The 22,401-nt window shown below is 37.9% G+C and overlaps 3 protein-coding genes and 1 pseudogene across 4 annotated transcripts; 1 reads left to right on the top strand and 3 right to left on the bottom strand.

Moving 5' to 3' along the window:
* Positions 1-755: 755 nt before the first annotated feature.
* LOC137962159 (protein trichome birefringence-like 12) lies at positions 756-5,261 on the bottom strand (annotated as a pseudogene).
* Positions 5,262-8,054: 2,793 nt separating this feature from the next.
* Positions 8,055-11,333, bottom strand: LOC137963511 (histidine biosynthesis bifunctional protein hisIE, chloroplastic). 2 transcript variants are annotated; one of them, XM_068810622.1, is made up of 5 exons: positions 11,134-11,333; positions 10,346-10,591; positions 10,157-10,252; positions 9,936-10,081; positions 8,055-8,473 (listed from the first exon to the last, which is right to left on the bottom strand). In XM_068810622.1, the coding sequence occupies exons 1-5, from the start codon at positions 11,311-11,313 to the stop codon at positions 8,257-8,259; spliced, it is 885 nt and encodes a 294-aa protein (XP_068666723.1). In that variant the 5' UTR covers positions 11,314-11,333; the 3' UTR covers positions 8,055-8,256. The 2 variants fall into 2 exon arrangements, with proteins under 2 accessions (XP_068666723.1, XP_068666724.1); XM_068810623.1 differs by having other exon boundaries at positions 11,226-11,307.
* A 2,432-nt stretch (positions 11,334-13,765) lies between these two features.
* LOC137964000 (malate synthase, glyoxysomal-like) lies at positions 13,766-15,678 on the top strand. The gene is made up of 4 exons (XM_068811257.1): positions 13,766-14,119; positions 14,222-14,547; positions 14,622-14,952; positions 15,022-15,678. Exons 1-4 carry the CDS (start codon positions 13,766-13,768, stop codon positions 15,676-15,678), a joined length of 1,668 nt encoding a protein of 555 aa, XP_068667358.1.
* Positions 15,679-16,218: 540 nt separating this feature from the next.
* On the bottom strand, positions 16,219-22,249 carry LOC137962340 (uncharacterized). Its single transcript, XM_068809151.1, has 5 exons — positions 21,483-22,249; positions 20,909-21,065; positions 20,709-20,759; positions 20,029-20,121; positions 16,219-16,804 (listed from the first exon to the last, which is right to left on the bottom strand). Exons 1-5 carry the CDS (start codon positions 21,629-21,631, stop codon positions 16,727-16,729), a joined length of 528 nt encoding a protein of 175 aa, XP_068665252.1. The 5' UTR covers positions 21,632-22,249; the 3' UTR covers positions 16,219-16,726.
* Between the last annotated feature and the right edge of the window lie 152 nt (positions 22,250-22,401).

Genomic DNA, 22,401 nt, shown 5'->3' with positions numbered 1-22,401 from the left:
TCTTCCATGGGGCATAATATTTATGTAACAATCCTGACCTTTGGGAAAAATCTCAGAGATGAAAGTGATTCTAAAGCAATCAAATTCAGTTAGAAGACATTTGTCCCTGTACTGGTCCAATTTCGCCATCTTCTTGCATCTCACATTCATCAGACTGAGCATTCCATGGAAAATTTTATTTGTAATGCAATAAACTGAAAGTTTTAGTTTTTGTCAGAAGCAGCCTACCGTTTGTTCTTCTCCACGAGCAACTGGGGCAGCAGCCATCTCATCCACCTCGTTCAACAGAATCGATGACATCTCGAGCACCCATGGTACAGATGGTCTAACCCACACATAATGCTTTCCCTCAATTGATCCTTACATGATCATTCAGGAAGTCTTTCATTCATGTCTCATAATGATATCCAAAAGAACAACCCAGACAAAAATTTGGATATGTCATTTGATTGATTTTGCATTACATTGAAGTGTTAAAAAACTCGACCCTTCGAAATACTCGAATACAGCACAGACGTTCTCCATGCAGGAGTATGATACCACAGGAAGGAGGTAGAATAGGCAATTACTTGAAGCCATTTCAAAATAGCAATGGGCCAGCCTGCTCATAGTTCTCTCTCAGTTGAGAATTGATACCAGCAAAATTATATTTAACCTCCCTGGGCATAATGGAAGGAAGAAACAGATGCTACACATGAATATTACAATGCCTAAGGAAGTTTGACCTTCAACCAGTTTCCATGTGATTTAAAAATTTACTCGTACAAAATATCAACCCATATATCAGGCAATCCAGGTAGACACCAATGCATGCAACCTTGGCCCCAAATTACCACAGCATTTTGCTTTCCTAACTAAAGAGCTGGGTGAGAATCTGCTCTGAACTCGCTCAAATGGATCAGATCAAGTGGCTTAATACTTGTACCCTCTAATGCCTGCCAGATTAGATGGTTTACTTCTCTTGCTTGTTTACTCCGCTATTCTAGGGGTTAAACCACAAATTGAGCTGCCCAAGTATATATGCAAAATATTCAAACTAATTGCAGCAATAACATCACCAAGAACAGATTTGTTTTTATCTAAAGACTAACTTGTATTAAAGCTTGTACCTGGCTCTCATTAAAAGGTTTGTAACAAGCAACTGCCATTTTCGTTCCATTCATCACCATAAAAGTGCTTTGGAGATTGTTACACTTGAGTTGAGGATTCTAGGAAGAACTTTCTTTCCATATATAAAACCATACTGTGAGGAACAACTTGGGAGTCCTCCAGAGAATTTAAGAGGTGGAAATAGCGGCTTTCCTTCCTCAGAGATACCAAGTCTGGTAAACCCTCTTTTGGAAACTTATCACTGCCCAACCTAAATCCAATTATGTAACACATTATTAGTATGATGTTTCTAACAAACAGGTAATAATCCATCTACTGAGAGAATGAAATTCATATGTCATGATCCAATTAACAACAAAACGAAAAGTTTCTCTACTTCTACACAATCAATCTGATTACAATGTTTTCCTTCTCAGCCTGGCTAGCTCCATCTAAAAGCAACTTTTCTCCCTATTCCGGTTTTAGGAATCTGAACACATAATAACCATGCCACAACATATCTAGAAAATGTAACCCATTAAATATACATTAAAAATCTGGATCCATGGATGACAGCTTTTAATGGACTGAAAAACGGTAGCCATTCAAATGTCTCAAAAGTCCCATCTTCAAAACTTACAATGCAATTCATAGTTCCATGGCTTGGTGGTATGACCAGGCTGATATGCCTTATTCATTAATGTAGTTACATATATTTAGATTTTTCTGGAGTCATAATTACCTTTTTTCTTATTTGGTGACTGCTACCTTTCTTCTTGTGTAAAGATAATAAAATAGCACAATGGGGTCACAAGAACAAAACATAATTACAGTCAACTAGGAGATGCTCCACAAACCACTGACTTCTGACAGCCTTTCAAGTAAAGCAGCTCCACAGTTTCATTCCGACCTTACTAAGAGCAAGCAGGCCAAAGAATAGTAAAAAGAAAAAAAACTTAGAGAAAAAGTTGTGCTAAGTTGGGCATGGTGATAATGCAGTACATGGCACAATTGTGAAGGAAGAAAGTCATCGAAAAACAAATGAATAGATATAAAAGAAGGAAGAGGGAAAAGGACAAGCAGACTGAAATACAGGTGTTTACTTTTTTTGGGAAAGTATTTACTTTTAGTACTTTTTATTTAAGGAAAGTCAGCACGTTTCCACTTCTACTTCCTAGTTTACTTATAGTCCCAATGAGGAGACTTTTCTTTAGAAAAGTATTTAAGAATTTTCTTTATTAGTAGTCAATTTAGAAAAGTCTTAAAGATAGTAAATGTACTATTAGCAGTGTCCATTTAAGTTAGTTGCTGGAATCCTTTTTTAACAAGGGGTTTTTAATTTAGCAAGTCATAGAACGTTTAGTTAGTAAAGTTTGATTATGGTGATGTAACTTATTTTTGCAATTATTTTGATGTTTTAGAGTCTATTAATAGGTGAATCTGCTGTCACATTGCACAAGTTTTGAAATTGATCAAATGTTTCTTTTTGGATGTTGAAACACCATTGTCTCTCTTTCCATTTGCTGAAAGCAGTTTCCTAATAAAAAAAAAAAATTATAGCTACTATTAGTTACAAAAACAGCACTAGAAATGTCAAGTTCTCTTTGAACTTTGCAACCACAAATTTCCAAGAGTTGAGAAGATAGAGGTTGGGTTCCTCATATTCCAGCCTTATGCAGGCAATCTCCCAATCCATTTCATCACAGGCTCATGCAATCAGCGTGCTGCCATTCTTCCTAAACTTTGTAGTTTGCTGCAATTTGCTCTTCTCATGTGAATTACCATGACTATGATCTCCCTTCTCTTGTTGCCCTGTCTCCTCTCCCATGTGGCTGGCAAAAATTGAACTTTGATCGTGGCAACATGGGAATCCAGAGCCATCAGGTATTGGAGAGGTTGTGAGATTGCATGATGGTTCTATTCAGTTTGTCCACACAGGTCCAGCTGGTCATTGCAATTCCACCAAGGCAGAAATCAAGGTAAACTCACAGAAATTAACTTGTACTGCAACCTAGTGAGAATAGAAAGAGATTTGCTATTGTAATAAACTGACTCTGGAAGCTCTTCCCAGAGACAGATATTTCTTTGGTGAGATTTTTATAACTAATTAACCCACTTAAGGTTGTTGCATCACACTTTATAAGTTAGCAAAGGACAGGGTCCCCAGTCAAACTGCATCAATTGGAGAATCTCTTCCCTTTCCTCTTGAGACCTCAGGCTTTGGTTCTCCCTCCTCTAATGTGTTTTTATCATTCCTTAAAGAAAAATCTCATAATTTTCAAAAAGAAAAAAGTCGTCTGAAACTCTACCCCTCTTCAGTCCTCATAGGCACCTCGGATTTTTTTCTTTGCTTGAATTTGTTTACTATATTGGTTCTCCTTGTACTATGTGTTTTAACATAATGAACTCTTTCTTCTCTAGAAAGAAACAATCCAAAGTTGAGATATGGTGTACAAACCTAAGCTCCAACAAATTAATTAAAATTTGTGGTCCACTTATAGGTTATAGTCTCCGATCCTCTCAGCAAATCCATATTACAACAACTGAAGAAAGAAACACAAAAGAAGACTTTAGAATTGTTTAAGTCACCAAAAACAAGTCTTGTACCAGAATTTACTTATCAAATAAAAAAGTATTCTGTCACCAATATGTCCTCAAAAAAAAAAGTATTTCATACACAATAGTTGTTTAAGGTGCCCAAGAGGGGGTATAAGAGAGTTTTTGAATTCGAGATTCAGCTCTCAAATGACGTTTTTTAAAGTTTTTGTTTCACATACACAGCTTTTTTTCAATAAAAAAGTGACAAGTTCAAGAAATGCAATACCAAGTTACCAACACACTATATTGAAATTTAGTGTGGAACTTGCACAACCATTCTTTAGATCAGACAATAACAATAAAAACAAAAAATTAAAAAATAGAAAAAGAAGAAGATGAAGAAGAGTTGAAGACATCCAATACCAGTGTCGTGTATTAAACACTAGCACATCATAGAATTTTGCAAAGTTGGACCAATAATTTTCAGGTATTGCCAAATCCACTCTATGGATCCCCTTCAATCCATTTTGGGCAGAAAATTTTGCAGGCTGACAATTTTCAAAATATCAGTAATGAGTATGAGAATATAATATAGGATATTTGTATAATTGCAGCATTTTATAAAAGCCCATTGCAAAAGGAAAATCCAGCTCAGAAATAGATATCGTTTAAAACCATTTCACTTTCACATATTTAGCAAGTAAAACAGCTCAATGATAAGCAACTGTAACATTGAGTAACCTTCCCTCCGAGTACTTTTTTGCTTCAATTCAATTAACCAAAAAACTTTTTGTGAAGTTGGGTTTAAGGTCCATCCCAAAATGACTAGCCAACTTAGGAAACCTCTTTCCCAACTAATAAACTCAAGATTTTTGTACTCACTAATCCATATGACACTATTCCTTAACACTCCCCCTCACGTGTAGTTTATCTTTTTGTGGCTCTACATGTGGATAATTTAGGTATAAGCCCTCTTTCGTGGCTGTACAACTAAACAATTTAGGTGTAGGCTATTTTTTTATGGCTCTACAAGTGGATAATTTTTAGGTGTGGGTCCTTTTTTGTGGCTCTACAAGTGGATAATTTTTAGGTGTGGGTCCTCTTTTGTGGCTCTACAAGTGCATCATTTAAGTGTAGGCCCACATATGAGTACCTGCTCTGATACCATGTGAAATTGGGTCCAAGGTTCATCCCAAAATGACTAGCCAACTAAGGAAACCTCTTTCCCAACTAATAAACTCAAGATTTTTGTACTCACTAATCCATGTGGGACTATTCCTTAACAATTTTCATTCAATAAATCCTTGACAAACCTAGCCTCTCATTGAACCAAAAAAGTTTGTTGGGCCAATGACAGAAGGAGAACAGTTATTTGGGACCCATTGCTAAGAATTGATTTTTTGGCCATCTTGTCTCTTTCGTTTCTAAGCAATTCCATGCGTTCATGTGGAAGAGGAAGTTGGCCTCATAGATGGATTGATAACCGAGGTCTCCTATCCAGATTCCATTAGAGAAGTTGCAAAAGAGTGATTTGCTTATGTGATGAGACCTGATGAATCAGGATTTTGGAGTACAGTAGAAGGGAAGGATAAGTATAAAGAAAGAACAGTATGCAAGTCAATAGGATCAACCATGGAAATAGAGTTGAACATAGCTTCAACATTATTTCTCTATGCGCAAGGACAAACAGAAAAAACCAACGACAAAGACATTCCAAGGAAAAAAGTAATTAATTTCCAAAAAGCTTGTCAATTGATAGCATTAACCATTTAATAGCTGATGAATCAACCAAAACCACGACCAATCTATGGAGCTTGGAGAACAGAAGCATGAAATTTCAAGATGCATTACAAACACAGACAAAAAAAAAAAGTGCAAGTAATTCAATGATCAAGTGAATTCATTAGATTAGTCACAAAAAATACCATAATCATAATTACAAGAATCAATTTAGAGGCAACACTAATCTATAAACAAATTGTTTTCATCTATAGTTGTCTAAGGTTGTAATCACATCACATTGAGGAGCAACATCTAAGCAGCCTAGAGATATTGAGACAGATCCTTTGTTTGAGGATTATTCTTGCATAGCTGAACCACAGTTGCTGACAGAGAAACACGCATTAGAAACCACGGGTACTTGAAATTTTAATTAAGAAATATTTTCAACAAATAGAACCTAACCCATTGAAATGAACAACAGCTAAGTATTTCATACCATAATAACTCCTCACACAGTGGCTCTACACACCAATCTGTAACTCGACCGGAATTTCAAAGGCGGCTGGTAGAGACGATGTTTGTGCCTTGCCTTGCTGAGGGCTGGGTCTCATCTGATTTGGGGATTAATTGTTTCTGTTTGCTACCTTTCGGGGAAAAAAAATTCCATTCTCCATCAGACAGTCACTTGATTATGTCCTCTTGGCCACAGCTTCCTTATCACACCAACCGGTAGTATGTATGGCAGAATCAAGTGTATATCCTGGACATAGGTTCACTGACTACCCTCCATGGGGATGACAAAAGTTATTGGTTACCCAGGTGTAGCGTCCGTGTTCGCCAACTATCCCATTTATTGTGATGAAAAAAAAAACAGCTTCAACCACCCAGGCACAATATAATAAACATTTGCTCATGCTATACAGCATTATACGAGAAATATCTATTTCCATTGGCAACAAACCATTGAAGAGGGGAACCAGTAAAACCCATAACAATTCATGGAGCATAACAACGTCTCATCAAGCAGCAGGCATTTTGTCCACAAAGGTTTTTCATTGACTCCCATTTCTGCTTTACGTTGTGCGATGCTAGACTGTAATGAGTATGAAGTCATCCATATCAACCGATCTTCACTTTCCTGCGAAGCTAAAAGCTGCTCTTAGAAGCCAAATAAAACAGAAGTTGAAACCAAGGAAGTTGAAGGACAATCCCATGCCTCTGAAAGTATTAGTTGATCTAGGACCAAGTAGCACGTGCGACAGGCAGGTCCATCCTTCTCAAGATAGATTATTTGTAGAGACAAGTGAACCCAATCATCACAGATGAGAACCAAAATGATCCAAGAAGCTTTCAGAAGCAAAATTGGACTACCTAGAAGCTTAAAAAATTGTGATCACAGTCCAAAAAGACATCATGCAAGTAAATAAAATTCATTGAGGTCACCCCTTTCTTCCATAAGGAGGAGTGTCAGCAGCTGTAAATCATAGGGCCTCAAGAAGAAATTGTGGTTGCCAGGGCTTCCCTATTTTAGCATTAGAATGGATCCCGTATCCACATTTTGAGCAATTGCCACTGCCGAGCCTTTATCATCCCATTTAACAATGTGTAGCAAGCTTTCAACCTGAATTGATGTTGGGTGGAAGGAAATTATGCTATCAGGAGAATATACATATCCTCGGAGTAGATTGTGAACAGAAAACGGTACAAATATCAAAATTTGAGGGCAACCTAATCCCAAAAATAGAATGATATGACAATGTTTAGATTTTACAGAACCACAATTCCCTAAATAAAAAAATTTCTCCCTAACATTTGTCCATTTTTCTCTATTTTGTTGTAAATGTTTCCTCTTCAATATTTTATTCATTTATTCTCCCCCTCTAGCCGAAAAACTCTTTTGTTGCCAAACTGAAGAAATTCTGTGCAAATATTCCTACCAGAAAAAAATGACACAGAAAGTTTCAGGGGAAAAAATAAAGTTAAGATACAAATGGGGAGTGGATGCTAGCTGAAGCACCAAAGTAGAGGCAAAGCTCTTTCTCGGATTTCCCAAAGACCCATCAACAGAAGCAGCAGAGACCCCTAAAACTCTTCCTGCCGTTGCATTTGAAGCTCTTTCTGATGCAAGGGTGTGACAAGACAATCAGCATTAGTTAATTTCAACGATGGAACTTGATCACAAGAAGCAACCATTACCAGCCCAAGGGTAAGAAGTTCACGGGGTCACAGACTGAAAAAAGAAGTTCAGTCGAGGGCTTTGTAACTACCACTCATGATCACGTATCTCTACTTTTTAAAGATATAAATAACACCTAAACTCTTCATACATTAAGAATCATCTAATGTGGAACAATGGAAATCGCCTAATAACCATATCTTCGACAAGCATCATAAGAAAATCACACTCCATTAGTATAAACCAAGATAGTGACCAGATGACTGCATCATAAAAAAAAAAGTCATAATATCACTTTATGAAAGCATATCTATCATTTTTTTTACTACAGAAAACTAATGATAGATATATATGGTGATATTCAGCGAGTAAATACGTTTTAGTTTTAAACTTCAGAATTCATTAATATTGATCCTCTATTTTTTGTGTAAAAAGGTAATTAACCTTTAAGCTAACTCGCTGCCCAACCTTTTCTGGCTATTACAAGTCCGGTATATATCTGTGGTCCAAAAATATTAGCAGGTTCAGATACAGCATGATAATGGTACTCCATAAATAGGAAATTAACTTCGGATAGCCACTGTTCTAAAAAACTGATACAGGTCCAACACAAAGAAAACGGTACAACTCCAGCAAAAATGGGCAAAGATAGTTTGGAAGCAAAACTTCCTCTTAAATGTTGAAGGGCTAGTCAAATACATCTCCACCACTTAAAAACTAACTGGCAGCCGCTACATTGCTTCTTTGCTGCCTGATTTCCTGCTGCTTTTTTCCTCAATACCTGATTTCTCAAATCTTTTCCTCAGAACTTCAAAGACCTCCTCTATTTTTACACCCTTGGCAGATAGCAGTACCAAACCATGGTATAGAACATCTGCCATTTCAGAGGCTGTTCGGGACCTATCTTCGTTGTTTTCCAGTGTCTGACATAACTCATCCGCTTCCTCCCTGATCAAAAGCATTATCATCACCAGTTAATTTTGATGGTTTTTCAGCTCTTTCTTTTTCTGTTTTTTTTTTTGTTAAAACTGTGATAAGATGGCACTTTGTCATGACAAGCTGAATGGAAGAGTAAAAAGGCCTACTTGCCATGCTCTTAATCACAAACAAAAACTTCCCCATATGCCATTTCCATAAAATGATGAAGGTCTGTATGAATAGACTCATGATAAGACAATAGATGATGAGAATATCAGTAATGCAGCAACAGTGGCAAAGGGTTGTGTGAGTCTGAATCATTATCCCTAGTTTGTCTCCTGCTAAGAGTGTCATCAGTGAAAAGTAGCAATAAATTTTGGTGAAGATTGGGGAATGCCTCAGAAAATTTCAATGGTGCAAAGAATGCACCAGACCAGCTAGTTAAAGAAGAATTTTTCTTTTCCCTCACTTTATTTTTAGAGCCAATACTCTATTGAGAAAAAAAGAAAATGAATCTAAAATGGGAGAAGGAATAGCAAACGCAAGAATGGAAGAGAAAAGAGAAAAGTGCAAAGAAAGGCATAAGGAATATCTTGATATTTCTTGATCCTCCTTGCTGCCATTGGCTCACCATTCACAAGATTCAGTATCTGACTGTAAATTTTATTCCTTGGCTCATGTCTCTCAATCAGCTAATTGTATTGCCGATTCTTTAGCGAAGAACAGGGTCAATTTCAAGTAGTTAGAACCCCTTCTTAGCTTCTTGTTGTTTTGCCTTTGGGCTTATTCCAATTTCTTATTGCAATCACATAACTTACTGAAATTTCCATGATGGAGTAAACATAGAGCATTTATCCAATGGAAGGTTGAGACAGTAAACACACTGCAGAGACATTGACAAAGCAAATTTTGAACACATACATAGAATCAACAGAATCAATTCATTAATTCCTTTGCAGAATTCATTATTTTCAAAAAAAAAAATCCTTTGCAGAATCACCGGTTTCTTGAAATCAAATTGCAGAAATTTGTTCAAAACATTGGTCTTATGTAGTACAACCTGTTAATCATATGGCTCAACCTGTCAGATTTAAGCGCCTCTGGTATGATGGTTGGAGAAAAGCATGCAATAGAAAAAAAATACTGATAAGAACTCAAACATAAAAAATCTAATTTTTGAAGGTAAATGATCATTTGAAAGACATTCCTCACAAGGTAAGTCAGAGCACATTTAGCCCATATAAGTCACAGCACACTCAGCCCATACTGTGTATAACAAGGAACACATTTTTGTTAAAATTTAGTGCAGAGTGCAAAGAGACTGTATCCAACTTATCGTGATAATTTAAAAAAAAAAAAAAAAACAGCATCAACCACCCAGGCACAGTATAAGAAACATTTGCACATGCAAGACAGCATTATATGGGAAATATCCATTTCCATTGACAATAAACCCATTAAAGAGGGGAAACAGTAAAACCCATAATGGTACCGGATCTTGGAGCATAACAACTTCTCATCAAGCAACAGGCGCTTTGTCCATGAAGGCTTTTCATCAACTCCCGTTTCTGCTTTACGTCGTGCAATGGTAGACTCTAATGAGTATAAAGTCGTCAGTGCCAACCGATCTTCACAGTCCTGCAAAGTTAAAAGCTGCTCTTAGCCAAATAAGACAGAATTTGAATCCAAGGAAATTGAAGGAAGATCCCATGCCTCCAAAAGTTTTATTTGATCCAGAACTGAGGAAAAGTAGCAAGTTTCTGAGCCCGTGTGGCAGGTAGGTCCATCCGGTTTCCCAAGATAGATTATCTGTAAAGACAAGTGAACTTAATCATCACAGTTGACAGCCAGAAATGAACCGAAAAGCTTTCATAAGAAAATTTGGAGTATCAAGAAGCTTACAGAATCACGATCACAGTCCAAAAAGACATCATGCACGTTAATGAAATTCATTGAGGTCTCCCCTTTCGTCCATAAGGAGGAGCGTGAGCGGCTGTAAAATGTAGCCTTTCGAGAAGAAATGGTGGTTGCGAGGGCTTCCTTGTTAGCAAACCCTTGCATTAGAATGGCTCCCGTGTCCACATTTTGAGCAATTGCCACTGCCAAGCCTTTATCGTCCCATTTAACACTGTCCAACAGGCTTTCAACCTGAATTTGTGTTGGGGTAAAAGGAAAAGATCCAATCAGGAGAAAATACATATTCTCGGAGACTGTGAACAGAAAAAAAATACAAATATGAAGAGCGGGACGCAAACTAATCCAAAAATATAATGATATGACAATGTTTACACTTCACTGAACCACAATCCCCATATAAAAATAATTTCTCTATAATATTTGTCTCTTTTTTTATTGTGTTGTATAAGTTTCCTCGTCAATCAACAATGCTGTCTTTATCCCTCAACCAAATGATCCTCGGCGAGAGTGATAAAAATCAAAATTTCTGAACACAAGTCTATTTCGAAATATCAAAGCAAATGAATTGCCGAATGAGACAACATAAGAAGCTCAACTTTATCCAATCACTGTCCCACTAGCCGAAAAACACTTTTGTTGCCATCTGAAGAGGTTAGCACATAAAAGCAGAATTCTATGCAAATACTCCTACCGCAAAGAATGACATGGAAAGCTTCAGGGAAAGAAAAAGTAAAATAAGGACACAGAGGAAGATTAGATGCCAGTTGAAGCACCGGAGAGTCGAGGAGAAGCTCTTTTCCGGATTTCCTGAAAGACCCATCAACGGAAGCGGCAGAGACCGACAAAAAGCTCTTCTTGTCCTTACATTTGAAGACCTTTCCGATGCGAGGAGCGACAAGACGACTGCCGCTAGTTAATCTCAGCGATGGAAAACGATGACAAGAAGCCGCCATTACCAGCCAGAGAGCAAGAGCTTGAATGCACGGGCTCACAGACTGAAAAAACTGTTGAGCCGGGGGTTTCGTGATTATAAAGGATCTAGTGAGTGACAAGATTTGGAATTTTATTTTTTATTTTATAATTCCATAAATATAATTTGTATTACTTAAATACTTTTTATAAAATTTAATAGTATTTTTAGATATGTAATTTTTAAATACTTAAAATTTTAAATATCTATTATTTCCCTTTCACTACTCAACTCATTTTTCTGCAAATAATTTTTTAATATTATTCAGGATAATTTCCAAATATAACTTAAAAGATAATATAATTTAGGTCCTTTTCAAATACAGCCTTGTTAATTGTCATATTTTCAAATAAGCTCGAATAGATACGTGTGTGCGTGTGCGTGTGTGTGTGTTTTGCACTCTTGCTTAAATTCATATTATTTATTATAGCAAGCAGATTTAAAGTAGCATTTGAATTAGATTATTTTTCCTTCGAAATTAATTACCTTGTTTAGATCATTGCTTGTTAGGGCTAATTGAGTTACTATTATAGATAATAGGTACATAGAATTGATCGTATTTATCTTTTATTCTTGTATCGTAACATCTAATTGATTGAGAGGCTTTTGTAAAGGACCAAAGTATAAGCCAGTAACTCTTACAAAGTTGGCAAAACCACCCTTATCTCAATTTGTTTGAGAGAAATCTCTGTAGCTAAGAATTAGTTGCTAATAAATCCTTTGTAGATCTATGTTGTGTCGCTTGTTGTAATCCTTTGAGGGTAAACGTTGTTAAGCCTTGTTTGGTTCTATTGAAAATCCTTATGTGGATTTAGTTGAGTGTACCTAGTTGTTTAGTGATAGTAAGTCCCTATGTGGACCTAGGTGAACATACTTAGTTGTTGTTAATGGTAAGACGCTATGTGAGCCGATGTTATTGAAAATCCCTTTGTGGGTCTAGGCTTGTTTAGCCTAGTGAACTGCTACGAATCACTTGATGGGGTGTAGGCATGAGTATCTAATTGGCTATTGAAAAATCCCTTTTGTAGGCTTAGGTTGAATGTTGTTGTGCATCTATGTGGGGTGCATATATATTAAATTGATTGTTGTGATTGGTTGAGTGATATAATTATAAATGTGGGGCAATATTGTAATTAGTTGGATAAACAATTTTATGTAAGTTTCTTTAACAACCCAAACATAATGAATTAACTTGAAGTTCGAATACTCCCATTGTTGGTGCATTATCTTCCATCTCTATTAGAAACGGAAAGGATTTTTCGACCTATTGCATGTGGGGTATGGATGACTTCTTATGTAAGTTGGGGGCTAGAAGATGAACTAAACCAATATTAGGGTTTAGGAATTCGATTAGGTTGAGGGGCTAGGGAGAGATGTTTAGGCTATCTTAGAGAGATTTATTGGGCTAGGTTAAAGTCCAGAGTAGGCGAGTGTATACATTAAGTAAAGATATAGGTAGAGGGGAGTAGTTCGATTAGACGAGTTAGAGAAGCATATGCCATTTAATAATTAAAATTTATAAGATTGATCGCTTGAAGGTTAATTATCAGTTACTATAGTTATTAAAAGAGCATTATTAATTTAAAATTTTACAGATATCAATGGGGTAAGGAAATATGAGGCACTAATGGTCTTGGAGATATATTTTTACTAGAAATATTTTTCGAATGTTTCCTAAAATAAAGAACAAACAAGTCATTATAGTTGTTGAAAGTAATTTGGTTCAACAAAAATTGACTTACCACAAAAAATTTATGGTAAGAATTTTCAATTGGAAAAGTGTTTCCAATAAATATGAGGTACTAATAGTCCTTGGAGACCTTTTTTTTTACTAGAAATATTATTCCAACATTTTCTAAAAAAAACACTAACAAGGTGATATAATTGTACAAAGTAATTTATTTTACTAAAAATTGTCTTACCTTAAAAATTTCTTCAAGAAAAGTGTTTCTTAGTTCGATTTTTTCGTAAAAAAAAACATATTTCCCATAAACATAAGGTATTAATGGTCCCTGGCGATGTATATTTATTAGAAATATTTTTTTAAAAAAATGGCATTAAAAAGGCCTTATGTAAAAAATAATTTATTTTAGGTCAAATTGCCTTGAGCAGTTTCATTATTATTGATTAATTTATAAATTTTTAATCAAACCTTTTCCGAGGGTGCTACCCTGTGTCAACAATGGCCGCAATATCCAAACTGACTCACATATCGAGGTAGAATGTAGATTGAGATAGCCAACGGCACTAAATCCCAAACTCCCAATCCTCCCATTTCTCGAGGCCCCTTACGCACATACTGCCATTTCTCACCCTAAATTTGGCCATGCATGATGCATATCTACTACTACCACACAGCATCATCCGGTATAAATAACGAGACGAGGAAGAGAAGAAGAGAAGAAGAGAAGAAGATGAGTCTGGGAATCCCACCAATGGCGATGAGTATGGGTGCCTTCGACGTACCTGAAGGCGTCGAAATCCGTGGTCGTTACGACGAGGAGTTCGGCAGGATACTGACGAGGGAGGCCTTGCAGTTCGTGGCCAACCTGCAGCGGGAGTTTCGCAACCGAATCAAGTATGCGATGGAGTGCCGGAGAGAAGCGCAGAGGAAGTACAACACTGGGATGTTGCCGGGTTTTGATCCCGCAACCAAGTACGTCAGGGAGAAGGATTGGCTCTGCGCGGCAGTCCCGGCGGCGGTGGCTGATCGCAAGGTGGAGATCACTGGCCCTGTCGAACGGAAGATGATCATCAACGCCCTCAACTCCGGTGCCAAGGTTTTCATGGTTTGTAACTATATTGTCTCTGCATGCAACTGCTTATTTTTAAATGACAGTTATATCCCCTGATCGTCGCAAAGATGACTGCGGAATTTCGGCTTTGTGCAGGCGGATTTCGAGGATTCGTTGTCTCCGTCATGGGAGAACCTGATGAGAGGACAGGTGAACCTGAAGGATGCAGTGGATAGGACCATCAGCTTCCATGACCGATCGAGGAACAGGGTCTACAAACTCGACAGTCAAACGGCCAAGCTCTTCGTTCGGCCTCGAGGTTGGCATCTGCCGGAATTTCACGTCCTCATTGACGGCGAACCCGCCACCGGCTGCCTTGTCGATTTCGGCCTTTACTTTTATCACAACCACGCCAATTTCCGCGCCACCCAAGGAGCAGGTGACGGGCCTTTCTTCTACCTCCCGAAGATGGAGCATTCCAGGTGAGTTCATTATCTGTTTATCTGTTTGTTTTTTCCCTTCTTCCGATTTCTAACTCCAAATTGGAAATTGGCAGGGAGGCCAAGATATGGAACTGCGTATTTGAAAGAGCGGAGAAAGTTGCAGGGTTACCCAGAGGGAGCATCCGTGCGACTGTTCTGATAGAGACCCTTCCGGCGGTGTTTCAGATGGATGAAATTCTGTACGAATTGAGAGATCACTCTGTTGGGTTGAATTGTGGGAGATGGGATTACATCTTCAGCTATGTCAAAACCTTTCAGGCACACCCTGATAGGCTGCTACCAGACCGTGTCCAGGTCGGAATGGCTCAGCACTTCATGAGGAGCTACTCCGACCTACTTATCCGCACTTGTCACAGGCGGGGAGTCCACGCCATGGGGGGAATGGTAAACTCTTCTTCCCCATTGAAATCGATTGATTGACGACGATTCACCTGTTTTTTTCCCTTTCTCCAGGCAGCTCAAATTCCGATCAGAGACGATCCGGTGGCAAACGAGGAAGCGCTAGAACTGGTCCGCAAGGACAAGCTACGAGAGGTGCGAGCAGGGCACGACGGCACCTGGGCAGCCCACCCAGGCCTCATCCCTGCCATCATGGAAGTGTTCACCAACAACATGGGTCACACTCCTCACCAAATCCAAACCATGAAGAGAGAAGACGCAGCAAACATCACTGAAGTAGATCTCCAGCAGAGACCCAGAGGCGTGAGGACGATGGATGGTCTCCGGCTCAACACCCGAGTAGGGATTCAGTACTTGGCAGCCTGGCTCACCGGAACTGGCTCCGTCCCCCTCTACAACCTCATGGAGGACGCAGCAACCGCGGAAATCAGTAGAGTGCAGAACTGGCAATGGCTCAAGTATGGGGTTGTCCTGGATGGGGATGGTATCGAGGTCAAGGTGACCTTGGACCTGTTCGGGAGAGTCGTGGAGGAAGAGATGGCGAGGATAGAGAGAGAGGTTGGAGGAGAGAAGTTCAGACGTGGAAAGTACAGAGAGGCTTGCAAGATTTTCACCAAGCAGTGCACTACTACTACATTGGATGATTTTCTCACTCTGGATGCCTATAACCATATTGTAGTCCATCATCCCAAGGTATCTTCTAGGCTCTGAAATCTTCTATTTTGGAAGCTTATAAGTATGATTTGTGCAACTTAGCTTCCCTGTACTCCTGATATCTATATTGTCTGCCACCTGCTTCTGTTGTGTCTTTTGTACTGTTAGTAAAGTAACAATAAGAAGAATAGTCTGTAAGCCTCTAGCCTGATAAGAACGAACTTTGTAATTTAATTGAGGACAAGGTGAGTTTCCATCCCATTCAGGATGGTCTCCATGTTTCAGCTCTATTCTTGTACAGGTGAAGACAATTTTATCTGCACTTACTGAGGCAGAACGATTTAAGATAGTTCCATGAGAAACAGAGGTAAAACATGCAGAGACAATGGACTAGGTATCTGTAATTTTGTTTGAGTATACCAGAAAATATTATGAACAGGTAACAGAAAGAAGAAATTTATGCAACAAGCATGGAATCAGACGATTGTCACCTATCTAGATAGATTGGCATTTCCCTTATTAGACAGAAGTTAATATTTCAATAGAGTATACGCAGAGTAACATCCCTTCTCCTCTAGAATAGAGACGCATCTGTTAACAACTTCACAAGCAATATATCAAAATCACCTCATCAGTTAATTAGATCAATATGCCTGCTGTACAAGAGATATATATACCTTTTGTGCACCAACAGGATTAAGGCTTCTCTGTAAGCTGCTCATGGACGATAAGATAAACTCAAAAAGCAAATGGAAGTTGCCGATGGGGCCAAAGTGCGTCATTTCAATGTAAACCCCACTATAACAACCTGTTTCTTACTAAACCTACACTGAGCTATATTACAAGTGGAGTTACTAGTGAGCTAGCACAAACAAGGCATTGCACTTCCACAAATCTAATGAATGTTTAAATCAAATATCGGAGAAGACTGTTGCAGTTTTCACATCTTGTAATTCTGCTAAAATGGGAGTATGTAAGCTGCATGAAACAATGGGTGATATTTGGATCCAACAACTGACTTCACAAAATGGATCTGAGAGTGGCTGGCATGCTTTTCATGTGATTTCTGATTGCTAATCATATTTCTTTGGACCTCATCGTAGCTTCAAGATTTTGAAAAAAAATTAGTAATCACGCTGCCAATAGCAGCAACGAGAAATCCAAGCAATCCACCAGCAATGACCTGTAATAAGATTTTGAAAACATGAAATCTAATCATAGGAATGTCAAAGTCTAAATCCAAATCTTACATTGCCATAATGTAATAAATTGGTTAAACGATATTCCATTATATATATAAACTATATGAAACATGGATTTGCGTTACAATGAAATCAGAAATAAGTTGTTGTCTCCTCTGTCTTTCGTTTTTTATCTAGATAGGTTTTACAACTAAAATGGTATTACCAGTTTCAAAATTCTGACCATGATCGGAATGGGAAGTTGGCTTTGAAAAACAACAATATATCTCGTGCAAAGATCAGATTTCAGTTTTTCATCACATATCAAATTCTCCCAGGAAATACAGCTTAATCAGGATGTAGCTTAACACTTAAATTATGGAAGAAAGCTACCAAATAGATTGCGCATCTTTTCTCCTTTTTGTTGTCTTTCCCTTTTTATATAAGATATTCTGACAGCACAGGCATTTGTGGTTAAAAACAAGGAAATTGGCACCCATGGATCCTCCTGAGCTAATCAGAAACCATCATTGCAGCCTCCCCAACTCTCCATCATGAAACAAATAAATTTGTTGTAGTAAAATAGAAAAGTTCTGGTCATTAGATCCCCAAAATCCATATCTCTTAGTTTTATCTACTTTCTTGTCACCTCAGTCTGTATCATTTGTTCCTAAATTTTCTCTCAATTTATTGTCATTTAGTCAACTTACCAAATCAATGAACCGCTTTGTAACCTTTTGTCCTTCTCACTGTGTTTTTCAAGATCTTACAACAAGGAGGATGATTGGTTCTACACATGAGAGGGGCAGATTATATTATGTGGAGAGCTACTCACAAGATACTTTACAAGCATTGCATTTTGTAGTCACACCTCTACAGTGGCATCTACGGTTAAGTCATCCTTCTCCTGCAAAGTTGATTCAGCTCTTTCCTACATTTCCGTTTGAGTCTTTCTTTTCAATGTGACTCCAGCTAGTTGGGCAAGCATTATCAGTCGGACATCTTTTCCTCTAAGTCAATCCCAAAGTCGTCACTTGTTTGATATTATTCATTCTGATGTTTAGGGGCCTTATCCAGTACCTAGTATTTTTGGTTATAAATACGTTATTTCATTTATTGATGACTTTAGTCAATGTACTTAGGTGTATCTCCTATGAGAGAAATTTGAAGTGTTTGATGTGTTTCAACTCTTTCATAATGAAATGAAGAATCAGTTTGATACCTCTATTCATATACTTCACACTAATAATGGCCTAAAGTTTATGAATCATAAGTTTGATTTATTTTGTTAAAGTCATGGTATTATACACTAGTCCTCCTATGTTTTTACCCTGCAGCAAAATGGTATTGTTGATCGTAAAAATCATCATCTTTTGGAAGTGGCATGCTTTTATATATGAATATACTGAAATGTTATTAGGGTGATGTTGTTCTCAATGCATGTTTCCTCAGTAACAGAATGGCGTCCTCAGTTATCAATGGTAAAATTCCTATACTTACTTTATTTCCGTTGTCTCCTTGTATTTTTGGGTACATATGTCTTGCACATCTCTTTGGTACTTCCAGGGCAAATTGTATCCTCGGGCAATCAAATGCATTTTCTTGGGATATCCATGTACACAAAGGATATAAGTGTTTTTTTCCTTCTACTAAGAACATATTATTTCGGCAAATGTGACATTGTTTTAGATAACTCCTTTTTTAATTCATCTTCCTAAGATGTGTTTCCACCCATTTTTGTTCCTAATGTTGTTGCCCCCACACTGTGGAGGAGGTTCCTAGTCCGATCCCTGATACTACTGCAAAGAAACCACAATAGGTATATCACAGGGGACAAGTGACTCAAGATACAATTGTTCCATCTCTCACACCTGATCAAGAACCCTCTTTGTCTACTAATCTTGAGGTAAGTGATCTAGACCTACCCATCGCCCTTCAAAAAGGTGTTAGAAAAGGTACTTGTTATCCTCTATCTTTGTGTCTTTTGATTCACTATCTGACCAATACAAACAATTTGCCATGTCCTTGTCCCCTTGCACTATTCCCTTTATTGTGTAGGCTGCCCTTTCTTTTCCTCAGTGAAAAATAGTTATGGATGTTGAGATGGAAGCACTACTAGATAGAGGTACCTTGCAGTTGTGTGACCTGCCTGTCGGTACTACAGTGGTTGGATGTTGATAGGTATATACTGTGAAGTATAAGCCCAAGGAGTATGTTGAAAAATACCAGGCAAGATTGGTAGCCAAGGGCTACACACATACATATGGGGCCAACGTCTTTGATACTTTTTCTCCTATTGTCCGTCTATCTTTCGTTCATATTTGTGTATCTGTTACAGTCAACCAAGGATGACCACTGTATCAACTTGACATTAAAAATGTTTTTTTGTATGGTGACTTGGATGAGGGGCTCTATATGGAGCAATCTCCTAGGTATGTTGCTCAGGGGGAGATTGACAAAGTATGTAGACTCAATAAAGCAATATATGGTCTCAAACAAAGCCCTCGAGCATGGTTTGAGACCATATATTGTTTTCTTAAGTTTGCATACTTTGTCAATCTCCCCCTGAACAACATACCCAAGAGGTTGCTCTATATACACCTCCTCATCCAAGTCAAAGCAATATAAGATCTCAAACAAAGCCCTCAAAAGCATGGTTTGAGAAGTTTAGCCAGGTGGTCTTGTCTATTGGAATTTCAGGAGTTACTGTGGCTATTCATTATTTGTCACGAGGAGATCATCTAGCATTGTGGTACTACTAGTATATGTAGATAATATTATCTTATCTGGTAGTGATGTGACAGACATTGATGAATTAAAAGTACATTTAGGAAAACAATTTTAGACTAAAGACTTGGGGTCACTAAAATATTTTTTGTGTTTGAGTAGCAAGAAGCAAGGCAAGCCTTGTACTCTTCAACTTCATAATTTATCAAAGTCGTTAGCTTAAATCTCCTAGTATGATTGCCAAATAATTACTCCTTGCATTGAGCATACCTCTCAACCTCAATATCTTGTTTCAGAATCTATTTTATCATACTAGGCCAGTTTCTGATAGGAAAATTCCACACCTTAATTGGGATGTCATTTGGCCCATGGGCTTTACTTCGACACACACATGCATGTATTGGTAAATATTGACAGCTGGAGTTCATGTAGAAGTGCAGATTTATGAATCTCTGTTAAACTCTAAAACAGGAAAACTGAGGACATCAACAACACTTACTTGAAGTGGCGTATGACCAAGAAGTTCACGGAGAGGTCTTGTGTCAGCCAAGGGATGCTCTGCTGGCAGCTCAAATACAATTTGATTCAGCACCTGCATAACAGCCAGATTATAAGGTGAATGTCAGATAGAGAGCTGCTACTTTCCTGATAAATCAGGTCATATATTAGATAGTAAGCAAACACTTTTCTGATAAACCCTAAACAGTAACAAATGAAAGACATGCTCATAAACAATGCATTACCAAATAGAATTAACACTATCAGTACTATGTGACAGCAACTTTTTTTGGAACAATATAAGATTCTAATTTGACAAAACCAGATCTTCATGTTTCCTCCAAGAAGCATGGGAAACAGGCAAATTTTGGCTTCCTTCTAATTTTCTTAATTTCGTTTTGTTTTAACTGGGTGAGACACGTTCCATGTATTTTTCTTCGAACAACATATAAGATGCTTCCCACTTGAGCAGGTTCTCTCTTTTTGCTACTCACTTTAACTAATAGTTGTTTTTGTTTAAAAGGGAAGTTGCAGAAGGGTGGGTGATGATACTACTAATTATCTTTCACCTGTTAAATACCTTTTGATGCAGTAAAAGCAGTAAGTTTAAACCATCTTTCCCCAACTGTTGCTAAAACAAACAGAGATTAGGAAGGAGAACAATATGAAACAAAAGCATACTTCAGCTTGTCGCCCAGCATGCAACCTCACACCAGATGAGTCATACATCACCTGCCAATGGATTACATTGTATAAGCCTCTGACTTGAAAACCCAGCTAAATATCTTCAACCATAGCTGACTTTATTAGTTCATGAACAGTAAAGTGTGTAATCCGATAAACAGTTTAATTTAATGTATCAGGCTTTCAGAGGAACATACAACACAGGCCAAAATCACGGCTGTGGCAAATTCAGATCCTCCAAAACCATCCCGAAATCCAATAGCTGCTGCAAGGGCAGTGACTGTGGCAGAATGAGAAGAAGGCATTCCGCCAGAGGCAACGAGCTGCTTAGCATCCCAACGTCTTTCTTTGTACCTGCAAATCTAAAAGAATATGGTTCTCAGGAGAAACAAGATAAAGACAACAAAAGCAATATCTAACAATCAGAGTTGTTGATCACGACATCCTAGAAGATGGCATGAAAAGACAGCAATGAACGGACGGATTCTATATATCACAGAGAGCTATGTAACAACAGGCAGGCATATATTCCACATCTAGCCTAACGGTCATCCTCTTTGTAGCGTGGAGTGAAACACCTTATAGTTATTACTACCATTTATTGTGTAGATAATACTACAGATGAAGAGTAAACCAAGTTAAAAACAAATTCTACACGGGCGGATCTTCACAATCAACTACAGCATAGGTAGCAGCCGAATTAAGATCCAGTCACACGACAACTACGATCATAAAATTGAGCAGAAATAGAAGATGAAGGAAGAGCAATACCAGGAGGTGAGCATCTTCAACGACTGTGCAGCCAAAAATGCCGCGAGAGCCGCAATGAGCGGAAAATTTTGAAAAATAGAAGACGAAGAACTAGACATATGGCTTTCGACGGACGTAGTAGCTGTAACGGGAACATTAACCATCCTCATCTTCCAATACGTCGACCCAATTCGATCAATGACCTATTCCCAAAATTTTCCCCGATCTCGGCGATGGAACAAAGAAGAGAGAACCAATCTATCGATCTGCAAGTCTTGAGAAGGTGAAAAGGGACGAAGAGCTTGTTCTACAATGAATTAGGGAAGCATTGGGCGCGCAATTTTCAGCTCGGGAGGACGAATTTGGGGAGTATCGGCGAGTACCCAACGGTTCCTCCGAGCTTTTCTAACAATCTTCTATCTGGTTTCGCGGGCGCTGGGACGAATGAAGTATGAATATTCTGCCTTGTTTGAATGAAACCTCGAATATGCCGCATCTGCTCTGCCTTGTACTCAATTACTGAATGTGGATTACGGATCCATCTGCACTAATTTTATAATAAAGAAACAAGCTATTTAACCAAAAACAATCTACATTTTGTCAATAAATTTATGTATAAATTACGATTCTTAGATTAAAAAATCTGAAAATCGACTATATAAAAACAATTGTGAAAAATCAATCCCGTTATGGGGTGAGGTCTCAACAGTGTTGCAAGGAGGAATTGCAAGATTAAATTGGGTTTTTAAATGTATTTGCATCTGCCCTATTTCTATTTTGAATTTTATTTGATAATTGGAGCATGTGAATACATAGATATGTAGACCTTATTTTTTAAAAATATTAACGGTATTTAAATAAATTTTTATATACTATATAAGCAATTAACCATGGTTTCTCAACATAGGACACCAAATGATTCTAGCAAACAATCTACTAT

Source organism: Aristolochia californica, unplaced genomic scaffold (assembly GCF_029961685.1).
Source record: "Aristolochia californica isolate CCGP_79_NKW_82.1479 unplaced genomic scaffold, dmAriCali1.0.hap1 SCAF_4, whole genome shotgun sequence".
In the NCBI taxonomy this organism is placed as follows: domain Eukaryota; kingdom Viridiplantae; phylum Streptophyta; class Magnoliopsida; order Piperales; family Aristolochiaceae; genus Aristolochia; species Aristolochia californica.
The sequence above is the reverse complement of the archived record's forward strand: the minus strand, read 5'-3'. Positions and strand labels throughout refer to the sequence as shown.